The sequence below is a fragment of the Colletotrichum chrysophilum genome (assembly GCF_026319265.1).
Source record: "Colletotrichum chrysophilum strain AFK26 chromosome Unknown scaffold_34, whole genome shotgun sequence".
Taxonomy (NCBI): Eukaryota; Fungi; Ascomycota; class Sordariomycetes; order Glomerellales; family Glomerellaceae; genus Colletotrichum; species Colletotrichum chrysophilum.
The window spans coordinates 95,418-109,893 of NW_026517321.1; the positions used below are offsets into that span (position 1 = coordinate 95,418).

At 54.5% G+C, this 14,476-nt stretch overlaps 3 protein-coding genes across 3 annotated transcripts; 2 read left to right on the top strand and 1 right to left on the bottom strand.

Annotated features, from left to right (window-relative positions):
- Positions 1–5,566: 5,566 nt before the first annotated feature.
- On the top strand, positions 5,567–6,353 carry COL26b_005166 (uncharacterized protein; the record flags this gene model as incomplete). The annotated part of the gene is made up of 3 exons (XM_053178022.1): positions 5,567–5,660; positions 5,720–5,895; positions 5,952–6,353. 3 exons carry the CDS (start codon positions 5,567–5,569, stop codon positions 6,351–6,353), a joined length of 672 nt encoding a protein of 223 aa, XP_053037981.1.
- A 2,518-nt stretch (positions 6,354–8,871) lies between these two features.
- Positions 8,872–11,904, top strand: COL26b_005167 (uncharacterized protein; the record flags this gene model as incomplete). The annotated part of the gene is made up of 4 exons (XM_053178023.1): positions 8,872–8,974; positions 9,053–9,570; positions 9,681–10,185; positions 10,241–11,904. 4 exons carry the CDS (start codon positions 8,872–8,874, stop codon positions 11,902–11,904), a joined length of 2,790 nt encoding a protein of 929 aa, XP_053037982.1.
- A 271-nt stretch (positions 11,905–12,175) lies between these two features.
- COL26b_005168 (uncharacterized protein) lies at positions 12,176–13,007 on the bottom strand (the record flags this gene model as incomplete). The annotated part of the gene is made up of 2 exons (XM_053178024.1): positions 12,176–12,597; positions 12,680–13,007. The coding sequence occupies 2 exons, from the start codon at positions 13,005–13,007 to the stop codon at positions 12,176–12,178; spliced, it is 750 nt and encodes a 249-aa protein (XP_053037983.1).
- Between the last annotated feature and the right edge of the window lie 1,469 nt (positions 13,008–14,476).

The window sequence follows — 14,476 nt, forward strand, 5'->3', positions numbered from 1 at the left end:
TTTCTTCTCCTAACTATTGGGCATTGTTTAAGCCGGCCGTGACCGCACCTACAAAGATTCTTCAACGAGACGGCCATCAATATCGTACCTCTGAGAGACGCTGACTCGCAATTTGCTCCGTCTACAATAAAGGATCCCCCTCGTCGCAGTATTATCTGTGGCAGCGTCGACAGCCTCCACACGAGAAGTGCGAAACACACAGCGCCGACTCGCGCTTCTCGCTATCCTCCCCGCCGAAGCATGACGAACCTTGAACGGCGATAACTGCGAAGTTAACTCTCAACGTTCAATCGGGAGGTGCATATCAGCTTCGACCCTCCAGTATGGACTTTCTGCGACGCGGACGGCCCTCGAATGGACCAGATATTGAGCAACAGGCCTTGGCTGGACCATCAACACAGCCTGAAATGCAGGAGGATTCGCGACCTCGACCGAGGCGACTCCCTGGAACACGGCCTGCTCTGTCCTCAAGAAGACATCCCGGCGGCAGAATGCAGCGCCTTGACGATGGCGAGGATGACAGTCCCAAGACTCCGCGCTTCAATATAGGCCTCCCAACACTCCCAAGCACTCGACTGAATCTTCCGCATCTTGCGAGGACATGGACGAGTGGTTCCAACGGCCCGAACTCGCGGCCTAGCTCAGGACAACCACTGCCAAGTCGAGCGGCGACCGATCCGCTTACCGGACCGTATGTGAGCAGGGCGGGAGCTACGCAGATTCCTGTAGCGATGCCATCTCCCGTTGCCCAGCATGCTCGATCACATTCCCACAGACTGACAAGAAGGTTTACTGGGCCAGATCCTGCAGAATTGCATCTGGCACAGATGGCACAGGAGGGAAGGCGGCGCAGACGACGGAGGCAGCGAAACCAAGAAGACAACAACGAGGGACACCCGAAAAGGTTCCTGCTTTGCCTGCCATGGGTGAAGTCGCGACGCATGCGATCGCAAATCCTTCGGTGCTTTATTTCAGGCACATTTCTCGCCCTGTTATTGGCCGTTTGTGAGTGATGCCTAGTGCTGCTGTCGGGAAAGCCTAACTGACCCCGTAGACCTTGCCCTGTCTCTCACACAGAACATCCGCAGTAGCGAGTTCACGGTACTTCTCATACTCATCATTCTCTTTACAACGATTTTTTTCTGCCACGGCTTGATTCGCCTATGCATGCTCGTCATTCGACCGCGATCAGACGACGAGGCTAGGCCGCCAATGCCGCAGCTTGTTGCTCCAGGAGGGTACGCTGTCCCACGGGAACCGATCAGAGTGGTGTTGGCCCGTGACGAAGAGGAGGAGGGCGAAATAAGCGATGCAGCCAAAGCGAAGCCGCCAGCCTACGGGCTCTGGAGAGAGAGTGTGGTACGTGCCAGCAGCATGGATGCTTCTAATTATTTTCAACTAACAAGAGGATACAGCGGGTGGATCCCAATAGGATATACTGGCAACGCAATCCTAATGCGACATCAAATGGCAGCCCGTCGAACTCTAGGGAGGTTGGCAGCGGGCCACGACCACCATCGTATGCATCGGAAGACGGTGTCAGCTACGTTGTAGATGCTCGGCCCCGGTCAATGGCGCCAGGAATGACCGAAGTACTCCCACCACACCCCTCTGAGGTTGGGCGGATGAATGAACGACGAGGCCCATGGTGATCCCATTTACGTGGTCAGAAAAGACATAAGAAACCTTGCGTGTGATATTATTGTACAATGAGAGCGCGGCTAGCGGCGTCAAGGGAGTTTCGTTAGAGGCACGTCTCGGCAGTGCGTGAAAACGCCACTGAACGGGAGGACCTGAAGCATGCCATCATAAGTGTCTTGCGGTCATTATATGCTGCTCAGGGAGACAGAGCGAGTCGACTGGGACTGCACTAGTAGTACTTCCGCATGGCATTTCAAGAATAATCGAGCGAGGGGATGCAGCTCATTTCCAATACAAGCGGGTGTTTCACAAGCTGAAGGCGTCACGAGAGGGGCCATGAGGGAAGGTCACGCTTTGCATGGCTGGTTCCACAGCATTAGTTGGGCTGGCGGGTGTCCGGACCGTCGGAATGTGCACCATTGGCACAAAAGAGGCTCTCCCTGCTTTGCCGCGATAAAGCGTGTGATTACAACAGAGCTACGGTCGAAGAAAGGCATGAGGAGCTACACCAACGATTCGTAGGTAGTTCTACTGCTAGTAGGTGTTCGTTCTCCGCTGTACGGGTAAATACAGCTGTGTGTGTGTATGCAAAAATAAGCAAGACGGCCACCAGTCCACCCTAGGTAGATAGAGATCTATTAATTGCTAGCGTTGGATGTACAGGAATAGGCTGGCCTATTGGACACCCATTTTGCTCTCCAGCTGCCGCGTGCTTGGGAGCGGAGTGGAGCAGAAAATGATGAACATCCAATGGCGCGGGGAAAAGAGACGGGCAGGCAACCTGGGGGCCAGAAAAGAGAGACACCCGACGGTGCAGCGCCAGTCACACAGACATGCGTTTGGGTCAGGCACGCTGAGCCACGGCACGCCATGCTACATGGATAAATACTTTCAACGGCTCAGGTTTTGTGCTGCGAGATGCGGGAATGAGTATCTGTCTGCGCTCAGGAATTGCGGCTAAGCGATGTGAGGTTTGCTGAGCCGAACATACAGCGGGAGCGTATGTCAAGTACCAGGTATGGAAGGTGCCTTGAGTATATATTACGTAAGGTAGGGACTAATTTAGCTCGCTTAGAGGGGCGTAAGCGCGTGGGGTGTTTGGAGGACTTGGTGGGATGATGGATCGCGGCTGCAGTGTGTTGAAAGAAGAGTGACAGCTGAGCTGGTAGTGAATTGTGAATATGTAAGTAATGTACATAGTAAAGAGGTAAGGTATCCGTAAGGTAGGTTGAAGACCGAGGCCGGGCGTGAGCGGGAAGCGGAAAGCGGGAGAGTCGGGGGTACCGTTGCGATACTTGGCCCCGCCGCCCCTGGCGCCATGTTTCCCCGCCTTCCCACCTTTTGACGTCGTCAACGACCTAGTCGATCCGTTCCTCGAAGGTCGCTTCCATGTATCCAGGGCACGACAAGCACTCAAGGGCCCCGGTACTGCCATTGACAGTAGAGAAACTAGGAGGAGGGAACTGAGACAGACACGCAGGAGGGTCAAAGTTCCAACACGACACGGCCACACACATGACATGGGGGACATGAGGCCGAGCGGGTATTCGTAGGAAAAAGTGATGACATACCTCAGTAATGTGCTGCTGCAGGTGCAAGAGGTGCAGATGCAGGTGAGGTGCAGGTGCAGGCGCAGGCGCAGACCAGACGCAGGTGCATGCCTTGCCTTCGCAGAACTTGGAAGAAGGGCAGGAGAGGGGAGAGGAGGAGAGCAGAGGCGAATAGAAGCCAGTGGGAGCTTGCTTCACAAGTCTTCAGGTCTCTGACGAGGAAGTTTTTCCTTGCCTCGAACCCCCTGCTACAAACGCTGCCATCCATCCCGATGGCTCAGGTAGCCAGCCAGCCCGGCCTGTTCAGCTCTCACCCCAAACTGTACACATCCTGGCCCTGTCCTGGCCTCGCCTTTCCTTTCCGGTCGACATCCATGACCAGGCTTCCCCCTCCAACGCACGCTACTGCAGTCACTGACTGACCGATGGCGGGCGAGGCGATGGAGGGGTTGGTGGTGACTTTGGATGACTTTAGAACCGGGTGATGACTGCTCTTGGTATTGGGGATTGTTGGACACCTTACCCGCGAGACGAGAAGGGAAGGAAGAGAAACAGAAAGCTCGCGCTTCGCCCTCCCAGCCCGCCCGTCATCCTCCGTGTTGTCCAGCTTGCCTACGGCGTAGGTAGTTGGTAATTAGGCAGGCACGTAGGCAAGTACCTAAGGTAGGTAAGTAAGGCACTGACCGAGTGCGCTTGCTTATTCTCTGCAACATCTCACCCCTTCAGCAGGACTTGAGACAAATACCTTTTACCCTTAGTTTTATCTCGAGGCATCCGTAGCCACTTTAGGTCCCCCCCCCTCACTGAGGTAGCCCCGTCCAAGTCCCCAGTCAGTCAGTCAGTCAGTCAGTCCTGCCCAGCGGTCCTGGGAGTCCCTAGTCCCTCGGCCTCCTACCCCGGAAGCAACATTCCGTCATCCGCCATCAAACCAGCGGACAACCTACCTGCATCCATACTACCTGCCTTCGCTACTTACCTACTTACCTACCTAAGCAGTCCAGTCTGGTCTAGTCCCCCGTTGGGTCACAGCCGCAGTCACAGGTCAGGTCCAGCCAGCCCAGCCGTGTCCCGTCCTTTTTTCTTCGCTACTAGAAAGGACCAGACCCCTCTTTCCTCACACATTATTATTTTTTTTGCCCATTAAACAACAGCAACCTTCGTGGAAACGAACTGTTCCCGAATTTTCCCAAAGGCAATTTTTCGCGAAAAGGTGAGTTTCGCCCTCGATTGTACCTGCATCCATCGCATCAGCATTGCCCCCAGCACCTCTCTGTCCTTGTCTCTCTCTGTCTCTCTCTCTGTGCCTTTTCCCTCAATCTACCCCTCATCTTGCCTTCCCTGCCCAGCCAGCCCAGCGTGCCGTCGCAAACGTCTCTTTCTGCCAACCCAATGCGACACGGTCGACGAGGGCCAGCCTGCCACAGCAGCATTCGCCATCAGCCTCACCAGAATGCGCCCACCCAACGCAACGGGAACGATCACGATAGTCCTGCCGCATCCCATCTCTCTGCCCCCCCACGAAGAAACTTGGGAGACTGCCACACTGAAGATGCGATCGCTTCTTCCTTGGTCCCGCACGCATTGCGCATCTCGCTATGCGACCCGCGGAAATGCGCCAACCCCGCCTGTTGCTTTGCTCTCTGGCCCACCACTACTTTTAACGACCGCAATCCTCGTCTTCTTGCCAAGACACCCGTTCTGTCGGGTTCGCACGTCAAGCTGCGATCCCAACTTCACAGATCGCGGTCTCTGGAGCCTACCTGATGCTACATTGATCCGATAGTCCACCGGACTCAATTGGCTATTCATATCGTTGCGCTGCGACTGTTGCGTTACTCCTGCGCGCCACCTCAGTCCCCCACACTCGATCTCGCCCCGATGCGCCTCCTCCCGAAAAGCCCTCGGTGGATCACTTGCGATAATCCCTCAATCGCAAGCCGGCAACAAACAGCGCCAGACCACGATGAGACCGAAGCCTGCGTCATTTGCGCCCTTGCGTTCGCAGGTTCATTCCCAACGGCATCCTTCGCATTGGCAAAGATCCCTCTCTTTGCGCGCTTCGACCACAAATCAAGTCCCGGGTGATTGGCATGGGTCTACTTAAGCAAATCTAGAAAGAAAATGGACGGACCGAGGCATCAGAAACGCGTGTCATCACTGCCCAAGATCTGAGCTCCCAGCGCAACTGTGTACCCTATTGCCGGATATTCCGTCCGAAGAGGATTGCACATCAGGGACCTCGGAGACGAATACTTCCGCTGCAACACCATCCGACAAGCTGGATTTCCTCAATAAACCGCTACAACGAGCACAAATCTAGCCAAGAGTAAATCGACTAACCTTCCTTCTCTGATAGCTTTACATCAGACTGCAAGATGTCTTCCCTCTCCCGTCGCGCGTGCTACAAGTGCGGCAATGTTGGCCACTACGCCGAGGTTTGCTCGTCAGCTGAGCGTCTTTGCTACAACTGTGAGTTCTATCCCCAAAGATCGGTCAATATTGGAAGAATTTCTGACTCTCAATGTCAGGCAAGCAACCCGGCCATGAGTCCAACGGCTGCCCGCTGCCGCGCACCACCGAGGCCAAGCAGTGCTACCATTGCCAGGGCCTCGGTCACGTCCAGGCCGACTGCCCTACCCTGCGATTGAGCGGCGCTGGCACCAGTGGCCGCTGCTATAACTGCGGCCAGCCCGGTCACCTCGCTGTAAGCAATCTTGCGTAATCGCCGTCGATGAGAAGCTGACATAAAAATTAAAAAAGCGTGCCTGCCCCAACCCTGCCGGCGTCGGCATCGGACGTGGCGCCCCCGTTCCTCGTGGTGCTTTCGGCGGCTACGGACGTGGCGGTTTCGCTGGTGGTCCCCGCCCCGCCACCTGCTACAAGTGCGGAGGCCCTAACCACTTCGCGAGGGATTGCCAGGCTCAGGCCATGAAGTGCTACGCTTGTGGCAAGCTCGGCCACATCTCTCGTGACTGCACCGCGCCCAACGGCGGTCCTTTGAACACTGCTGGCAAGACTTGCTACCAGTGCGGCGAGGCTGGCCACATCTCGCGCGATTGCCCCCAGAAGAACGCGAATGGCGAGATTCCCAACGACGTTGACATGAATGCCGCCGCTGGCATCGCCGCGCCCGCTGTTGCACCCATCGCCCCCGTTGCTTAAGCAATGATCCGTGGCCGCGTCGTCCTCTCCATGAGACGGTTCCGGACTGGGAAGAAGTTGGCTGCGTGAAAAGCAGCCGCTCCGCTAGTTCTACACACGCCAGCGCATCGTTGTTGGTTTCCTTATGTTTTCAGCACGACCCTTTACGCCTCTCGTACCTACCTACCATAACACCTGCACCTTGCCCATTTCATTCTGGTTATTACTTTTACTTCCTGCATAAAAACGGCTTGTCGCCAATCGACATCCTTTGCTTTACACGGCGTCTACTGGGATTCCCCTTCGTCAACACGATTCATTTTCTGGAACAAAACGGGAAAGGTTTCCTCTCTTCATACTACCCTTGGTTCTTGCAACGACTCTCACGACGGACGGTCTCAACGTATTTATATGCATCTTCATTCCTGCATTTGGAAAAGGAAAGTTCGTGACCTCATGGCTATCTACGGTTCCTTCTGGTTCGACTTAGCTCCCTGTTTACGCGCACCATTGCGTGATCCAGAATGGTTCATAGTCGGCGCGCAGCCCCAGATTGGATCTGAACTACGGCGGCGGCAAAATTGTTCCACAGGACAATATGGTGTCAAGGCGGCTGGCGGCTAGGGAATTGAACACTGACAGGCGATGGGACGCTGCGGTCTGCACGGGCAGTTCAAAACTGTCTGTAGACCTTCGCTTACCGAGCAGGCCAGGCTAGGAGATTTCATTGGAATGAAAGATATGGCTGAGGGGGGGGTGAGAGATCCGAGTCTTTTATGAAGAAAAAGAGTTTTGGGGCGGTGGAAGTGGTTGTTGAGTAGAAGACCCTTTCGAAGGGAGACATGGTGGACACCATGGCAAAGCTGTTGTGGCGTGACGCACAAAAAAAAGAAGCAGTTGATTGAGTCGTTTGAGTGTCCTTGGAGGAGGAAAGATGATGTTGTGATGGGCGCCCCGAGATGATTTGCACCGGTCGATGGCATGGCTGGTAGGACGCGCCACAATACGTTGGGCTTGTTAGATCGGATTGTGGTACGGCGATGCGCTAAATCAGCCACTGCGTCGGCATGGCGATGGCACACGATTGCGTACGGTGTGCCGAATCATCAGTCGCCTGCATGGGCGAGAAATCACGAGGAGATTGCAGGGAGTTATGCGGCAGAAGGGCATCGAGTCGCTAGGCCTCGAATGGGCTAGGCGTACTGCATGAGGTGATGTGATTCCACTAGAAGGACCCAAGCTTTTGCTTAAACGAATGGTTCGCGTTCTTCTCGCGTGCGTCTGAATCAGCCCAAATAGACCAGGGCTGATGAAGACCATACAATAGTGTAGGCCGTCTTGTCTCGCCCACCTACTCCGGCGTCGCTCAGTGTCCGTAAGGCGATCAACGGGACACTGGAAGCTTTGGCCAGCTCTCACCCGGGAGCGGGACGGAGCCGCAACGGCACGGCCTAAGTGGGTCTCTTGCTAAGAGCACCGGCCATACCCGCGGGCATACTGTAACTTGCAAGCATTGCCCTAGCAGGAAGATTTCACTTTACTCCCTCTTATGGCGGGATACCAGCCAATTTTGTGAGTGAGATGATCATGAACACTTAAATGACTTTGCAGGCGGCCGGCCAAACACCTGAAGCGGGATAGTTGAACGAGACAATTAAAGATTTTGGGGGCTGATGTGTGTAACGTCATGTAGGTAGGAAGTGAGTGCTCTCGCATGCAGGACACATGAGGTGAACAAAAGCACTCTCTGCGTGCGTACACACGCGTCAATATACCAGATCAATACAGCAAACAGGATGGGGATCCTTTTCAATTCATTTGTCCGCTTGCTGCCTGCTTGCCTATTTACCTGTTCACCTGCCTGGCCAAGTCAGAAATGTAGGCGGATTCGTTGCGGTCCCAAGGGTGTCGTACCCGCCCAACTACAAGCGCCAGCCTAGTCAACTTGGTAGTCACACTCGTCCGAGTCTTCATGCGGCTGCTATGCATGTCAGTGTAGCGGTCGCGTCAGCAGGCGTGCCTTAGCGGTAATACAAAGCCGCCGTTGATCATCATGGGACTTCAGCCGCCGAATGAGCTGGTATAAATGGCGCCGCCCCCAACGCGACATACCCAGGACCGCAGCCGCAGCCACAGCGAATGCCACAGCAGAAGCCCAAGCCGGAGCCTTGATGTGTTCTGCCGTTCACTGTGACCATCATCGTATGAAATTGCTCCTTCTTTCTTTTTTCTTCACTTGGGTTCCTGCCTACTGCTCGGCAGACTTCTTTCGCTTGCTTCTATTTCATGCCTGCCACTTCTAGATACCTGCCACTGCACACCTGCCTTGTCCAGGCGCACATGCAAGTGTCCAACGTCCGCATGTGTTGGCAAGTGCATCGGCGGTAAAGACCATTGGCCCCTTCCCCATCAACGCGACTTCTGGGCAACATCAATCAACATGGATTACAGCTCCGATTCCAGCTCAGACTCAGTAATCGCATCTTGCGTCGGCCCGCCCGCCCTCGATCACCCGCGACGCCGAACATACTTAGCCAGGATGCCCGTCACCGTCAGCAAACCCCGAAAAGCGAAGCAACAGCCTCCCCAAGACATTATTGATGAGTTTTGGACGAAATTCACCACCAAGACCCCTGGTAAAGGTTCGTGGTGTTTAACCCCATGTTCTCTCGTCCTTGTATGACCCAGGGTGTGTTGCTGCTGGTTCTAACTTTGAAAAGCGACCACTGTCATCCCTCAGAACGAATACGCCGAGAAAGTCGCCCGACGATCGGCTGCAGCTACCGGAGTATGCACCCAGACATCATATGACGAGGCTGCGGCAGTGTGCAAAACCAAGGTTGACAAGATCGTCCAAGAGTGTCGGAGAGTAAATCAGAAGTACCGGGATCCTCATTTCGACCTCGAGTTCGATCTTAAGTTTGGCAGACGGGATTGCCTGGAGTCCCTCTGGAATACCAAGAACAAGGAGCCCTCCCCGTCATCGTTCGCACCGAAGGCTGTGAAGCGCGTTGTTGACATCTTCGACAGCCCTCAATTCTACATCGATGGCCCTACCGCTAACGACGTGCGCCAAGGTAGAGATGGAGACTGCTGGCTAATGGCTGCGCTGTGCAATCTTAGCAATAAATCTGGCCTGATCGAGAAAGTTTGTGTTGCCCATGACCAAGACGTCGGCGTCTATGGCTTTGTGTTCCATAGGGACGGTGAGTGGTTCAGCGAAATCATTGACGATAAGGTACGTAAGTCGACGAAAGAGTGTGAACGATTCCGGTGTCAGCGAGCAATGCGTACCGAGAGACTCCTTGCCCCGCTGTTATCGACCTTGGCTGACACCGCTCGCATTAGTTGTATCTCACAAAACCCGACTACGACGAAGGCTATCTTGAACGTATTCTCTGGGAGGATCGAGAACGTGTCAACTCAGAAGAGGCCTATCGACGGATCTACCAGTCAAACAGCGGGGCTCTTTACTTTGCTCAGTGCGAGAACCCAAACGAAACTTGGCTGCCACTTCTCGAGAAAGCATATGCTAAAGCACACGGAGATTATGCCTGCATCGAAGGGGGTTTCACCGGCGAGGCTATTGAGGACCTTACCGGCGGTGTAACTTCAGAGATCTATACCACCGATATCCTAGACAAGGAGTACTTCTGGAAAGAGAAACTCCTCAGAGTCAACGAATCCTGGTTGCTTGGATGCTCTACTGGATTCGCTTCCAAAGGATGGGGCGAACGCAAGGGCATCATTGAAATGCATGCTTATAGCGTCATGAAAGCTGTCGAGATGGACAACCAACGACTTGTTCTACTCAAGAACCCTTGGGGAAAGGGGGAATGGAAGGGTGCTTGGAGTAAGTGCGGCCTATTTCCATGAGCATGTGCTCTTATATGTGCTAACATCATCAGGCGATGGCTCTTCACAGTGGACGCCTGAGTGGCTCCAGAAGCTCAATCACAAGTTTGGGGATGATGGAGCTTTCTGGATTTCGTACCAAGACCTGCTCAAGAAGTACAACATTTTCGACGTGACACGTTTGTTTGGACCCGAGTGGAAGGTAACGTCCATTTGGACGACGTTCTCAGTACCGTGGACCCTTGACTACCACGATACTCATTTCGCCTTTGAGCTTTCCAAGCCTACTTCTGTGGTTCTGGTTCTGGCAAATCTCGACGAACGATACTTCAAAGGCCTGGAAGGCCAGTATAGGTTTGACCTGCAATTCCGTCTGCACATAGCCGGCCAGGAGGACTATGTCGTACGGAGCCCAGCATCTTACCGCATGAATCGATCCGTCAACGTGGAGCTAGACCTCGAAGCCGGTAGTTACGAAGTTTACGTCAGAATTGACGCAGTACGGAATGACAGTATTTTGTCGATTGAGCAGGTCATCAGAAACAATGCCAAAAGTCGCCGCGAGAAGTTGACTCGCATTGGGCTGGCTTACGACCTTGCCCATAGCAAGGGGAGAGTTGTCGAGTCAGCTGAGCTAAAGGTAGCACGAGAAGCCCACGAGAACAAGCAGCGGGAGAAGAAGCGCGCCGAGATCAGGAGCAAAATCCAAGAAGAGCGCGAGCAGGAGCATTACCTGCGCGTCAAGGCCGCAAAGCGGGACAAGAAACAGATGGCGAAGCGGCACGCGAGACATAAAGCCAGGGCAGAAAAGAGAAAGGCCACACAAGCAAAGACCCGATACGACACAAACGATCGCCCTGGACCCGAGAAATCAGCGCAGACCCCCGAGAAATTCAAATCGTCTCCCAAAAAGCACGTCCAGATTCAGGAACTGGAAGTTCAGACCAAAGACTTAAACATCTCTGAACGAGACAAACAAACTGCAAGCAGCGGTGCTAGCAATAAGCATGCAGCCTCACCGAAGACGTTGTCGGACTCTGGACCTGTCGGAGATGTTACGCGACCATTTGAGGCGACTCCAAGTGGGATCTTGGGGGGATCTTCGGACAACCGCGGTCTGGCTGGGCTGCATCCCGCGAAAGCTAGGGAAACTCCAATCGTGGACATCCGCCGAGAAGCCGCCAATACAACGAATGAAAGCCGGCAAGCCACGCCCCAGAGAAGCGAAGACACCCAAAGCGATCCATCAGCCCCGTCGGAAAATTCCGACGCGTTCGGTGTGATGCTTTGTGAATCCGATGACGACTTGTCGAGCATCTCCTCCCTTTCCGACTTATCCGAGCGAGAGCTCGACATCAGGATCGAAGACTTCAAGTCGCGGGAGAACAGCCCTGGACGCCTGCCGCCGCCATCGAACCCTTCGAATCTCCTAGATGACCAGGATGAATTTGAGAGAGACCCGTGGAACGCCGTTGCCGTGGTAGGACTCCGAGTGTATCACAAGGTACTTGAAGACGATGAAAACGAGGTCATTGTCAAGTTACGCGTTGTGCCACCTAATCCATTTGCAGAAGAGGAGGTGATAGCCAAGGATGCCGACTCCAGCAAGAAGAAACCAAAGGGGCTAGACGTTGACGACAGTGCCAAGGATGCTACGCTGGAGGGTGAAATACAGCAGAGGAAAAAGAGCATTGCACCCAGCGGCGATGATCTTTGAGATGCATCCTTGCCACTTCGGCCCGGTCCGAGCAGAACATGAAGGCCTGGTTTTTTTACTCCAAGTAGAGGGCTTGCGCAGCCATGCATTGCAGTGTGCTTGCGGTGGGAAAGCGAAGTAACATCTTGTATCTTGTACTGCGTCGGGGTATCCTTTTTGAAACCTAGAACCTAGTAACACTCTTCGTGCCCAATAATGAAACACGAATCATGAAAGAATTACACAGTCCTTCACCTTTGTGCGTACATTGGGCTGGCTTGACAGCGTCTTCTCAAAAACTGCCCAAAAGGTCATCAAGCTTCCGTTTCTCGCCCGTAGCCACAGGCTCCACGACGAGAGAGTCGTCCTCCCTGAGAAGAGACCCAGACTCGGTTGAGTCGGGTAGGAGGCTAACACGGCCGCCGACACGAGCTAGCAGAACCCGCATGCGTTCCATTTCTTTCTCGACCTCGCCGTCGCGTGTGACAAGATTCTCCTGAACCCCGACGCCGGACCCGTCCGAGTGGAAAGGATTCAATACAGCTTTCATACGCCCAAGTCGCTCGACACGATCTCTCACTTGCTGCCTCTGCTGTGCAAGCGATTTAAGACGTTCAAACTGGTCGTGATAGCGCCTGGCTTCCATGGGATACGTAGTCACATCGCCATCAGATGGCCATGTTGCGGGCAGTGACTTGACGGCAGCGTCATCGGCTTTGTTCCGGTTCGGTCAGCCTACGTACCTGCAGGTATATGGAGCGGTGCATAAACAATTTGGGGGGGGGGGGGGGGCTACTCAGGTCAAGAGAGAGCGAGAGACCGTCAGATGGCTCATCTTCTTGTACAGTTGTGGGATGTGATAGGTAAAGAGAGTCAATCTGCTCGGCGACGTGTCGGCTGGCCTGGTGAGGGTAGGCGCGCCGAGAGTGCTGGGCGATGTTGTGGTTCAGACGAGTAACCACGTGCTCGATCAAGGCATCACTTAGTGGTGATTCGGAGGAGTCGTTGGCGGCAAGCCATGTGCGGGACGGTTGGATAGGCTGCGAAAGTAGGCGGATTTGGGTAGCGAGGAAGGATTGCTTCTGCGCTATCACGGTTGGCGGAGCTGCTTGGGTTGACGACATGGCGAGGCGCAAGAGTGATCGAGTAGGTAGAGGAACACGGTGAGGAGGGGGCGGGAACGCGGCCGGACACGGCACGGCGATTGTAGCGGGACGGGAGGACCTGCCTTAGGTAGACGTAAGGTAGAAAAGGTACTGGTGTGGGGTCCGTGTCGACCGGAAGGTACCTTACCTAGTAGTGAGGTAAAGGTGCACCGAGGTGGTTTGGGAAGGTGGAGCGTGTTGTTGTGGTGCCCTCTTTACGCGGGATACGTGCCGGACGAATCATGTGACGACGATGGGGGCCAGCCTCGGCCATGGGCATATTGATATTTCTTTTTTCTAGGTCTTGATGGGATTTTTCGACTCGCAACTGCCCACGCCAACGACGAAAGGGGGTCAAAGCTCGCGTCCACCACATTCACCTCCAACGTTCCATCAACGGTGTCCTGCATACGGATACGGATACATAGGAGCTTAACCCAATGATTGCTCCACCGATCGATACCACGCGTTTCCCAATTTGTTACTCGAGCCATGTGCTCGCTCCCATGGCGAAGCTCGCGGGTCCCTTGCATTGCAGTCAGCATCCTCCAACCACCACGTCAAAAAAAAAAAAAAAAAAAAAAAAAAAAAGATCACCGGCAGCATCTAGAACTCCTCCTACTTGTCCAGGCTTCCAACGTTGCCGGCGGCTGTGTATGATAAACACAGTTAATCCAAGCTAAAGAAGCCACCAGGGCTCTCGTGTCTCACGCCTAGCCTCCTTCTCCTCTTCCTCCTTTCCTGCTCTCTACTTCCCATCCGTCTGCTCAAAAGGACCCTATGATTCGGACTCGTCGTAGGCGGCTTAGCCCAAGGTACTAGCCCGGCATCAACGTATGCGGCAGATGTGCTGCAATACCTCGGTCTTGGCTCGTCGCCCGCCCCGCACAATTCCAACCTCTTTACCGGAGCGTGGGTGCCTTGATGGGATAAGACGGTTGCGAAAGGCGACGTAGTACATCAGAATGAGCCTCATCAGAGGAGCGGACAAATTCGAGGCAGACGTTGGACGATAACCGGTGCAATGTCATGAGCAAGGTGGAGGCACACCGCACATCACATACCTGCAGAAACACACAAGCACACCGCCATCGGCTGGCTCCTGCCTCATGGCCTTTCTCAACCATCTCATCTTTCGCTCTTCCTTGCTCGCCCCGCCTCCCAAATCGACACTAATGCAGCCCGCTTGTATTCGATCCCTCCCGTACGGCCGCATCTCGTGGCCCTCGGCGCCCACGCCATCTGCACGTCAGGTAATTCCCTCGCCTTAAGTGGACCGACCTGGGAAGCCTCTTTCTCGTGAACCACTTGCAGGAAGCCTCGCGAGGCCGGCACCCATCTCTTCGCCCTCTTACTGGCTAGCTATGCCCTCTTTCCTTTCTTTGCCGCCACGCCGGCCGGTGACAGGACCGGTGAGCATGCATGATCCGTCCCGCAACGCCTCCCAG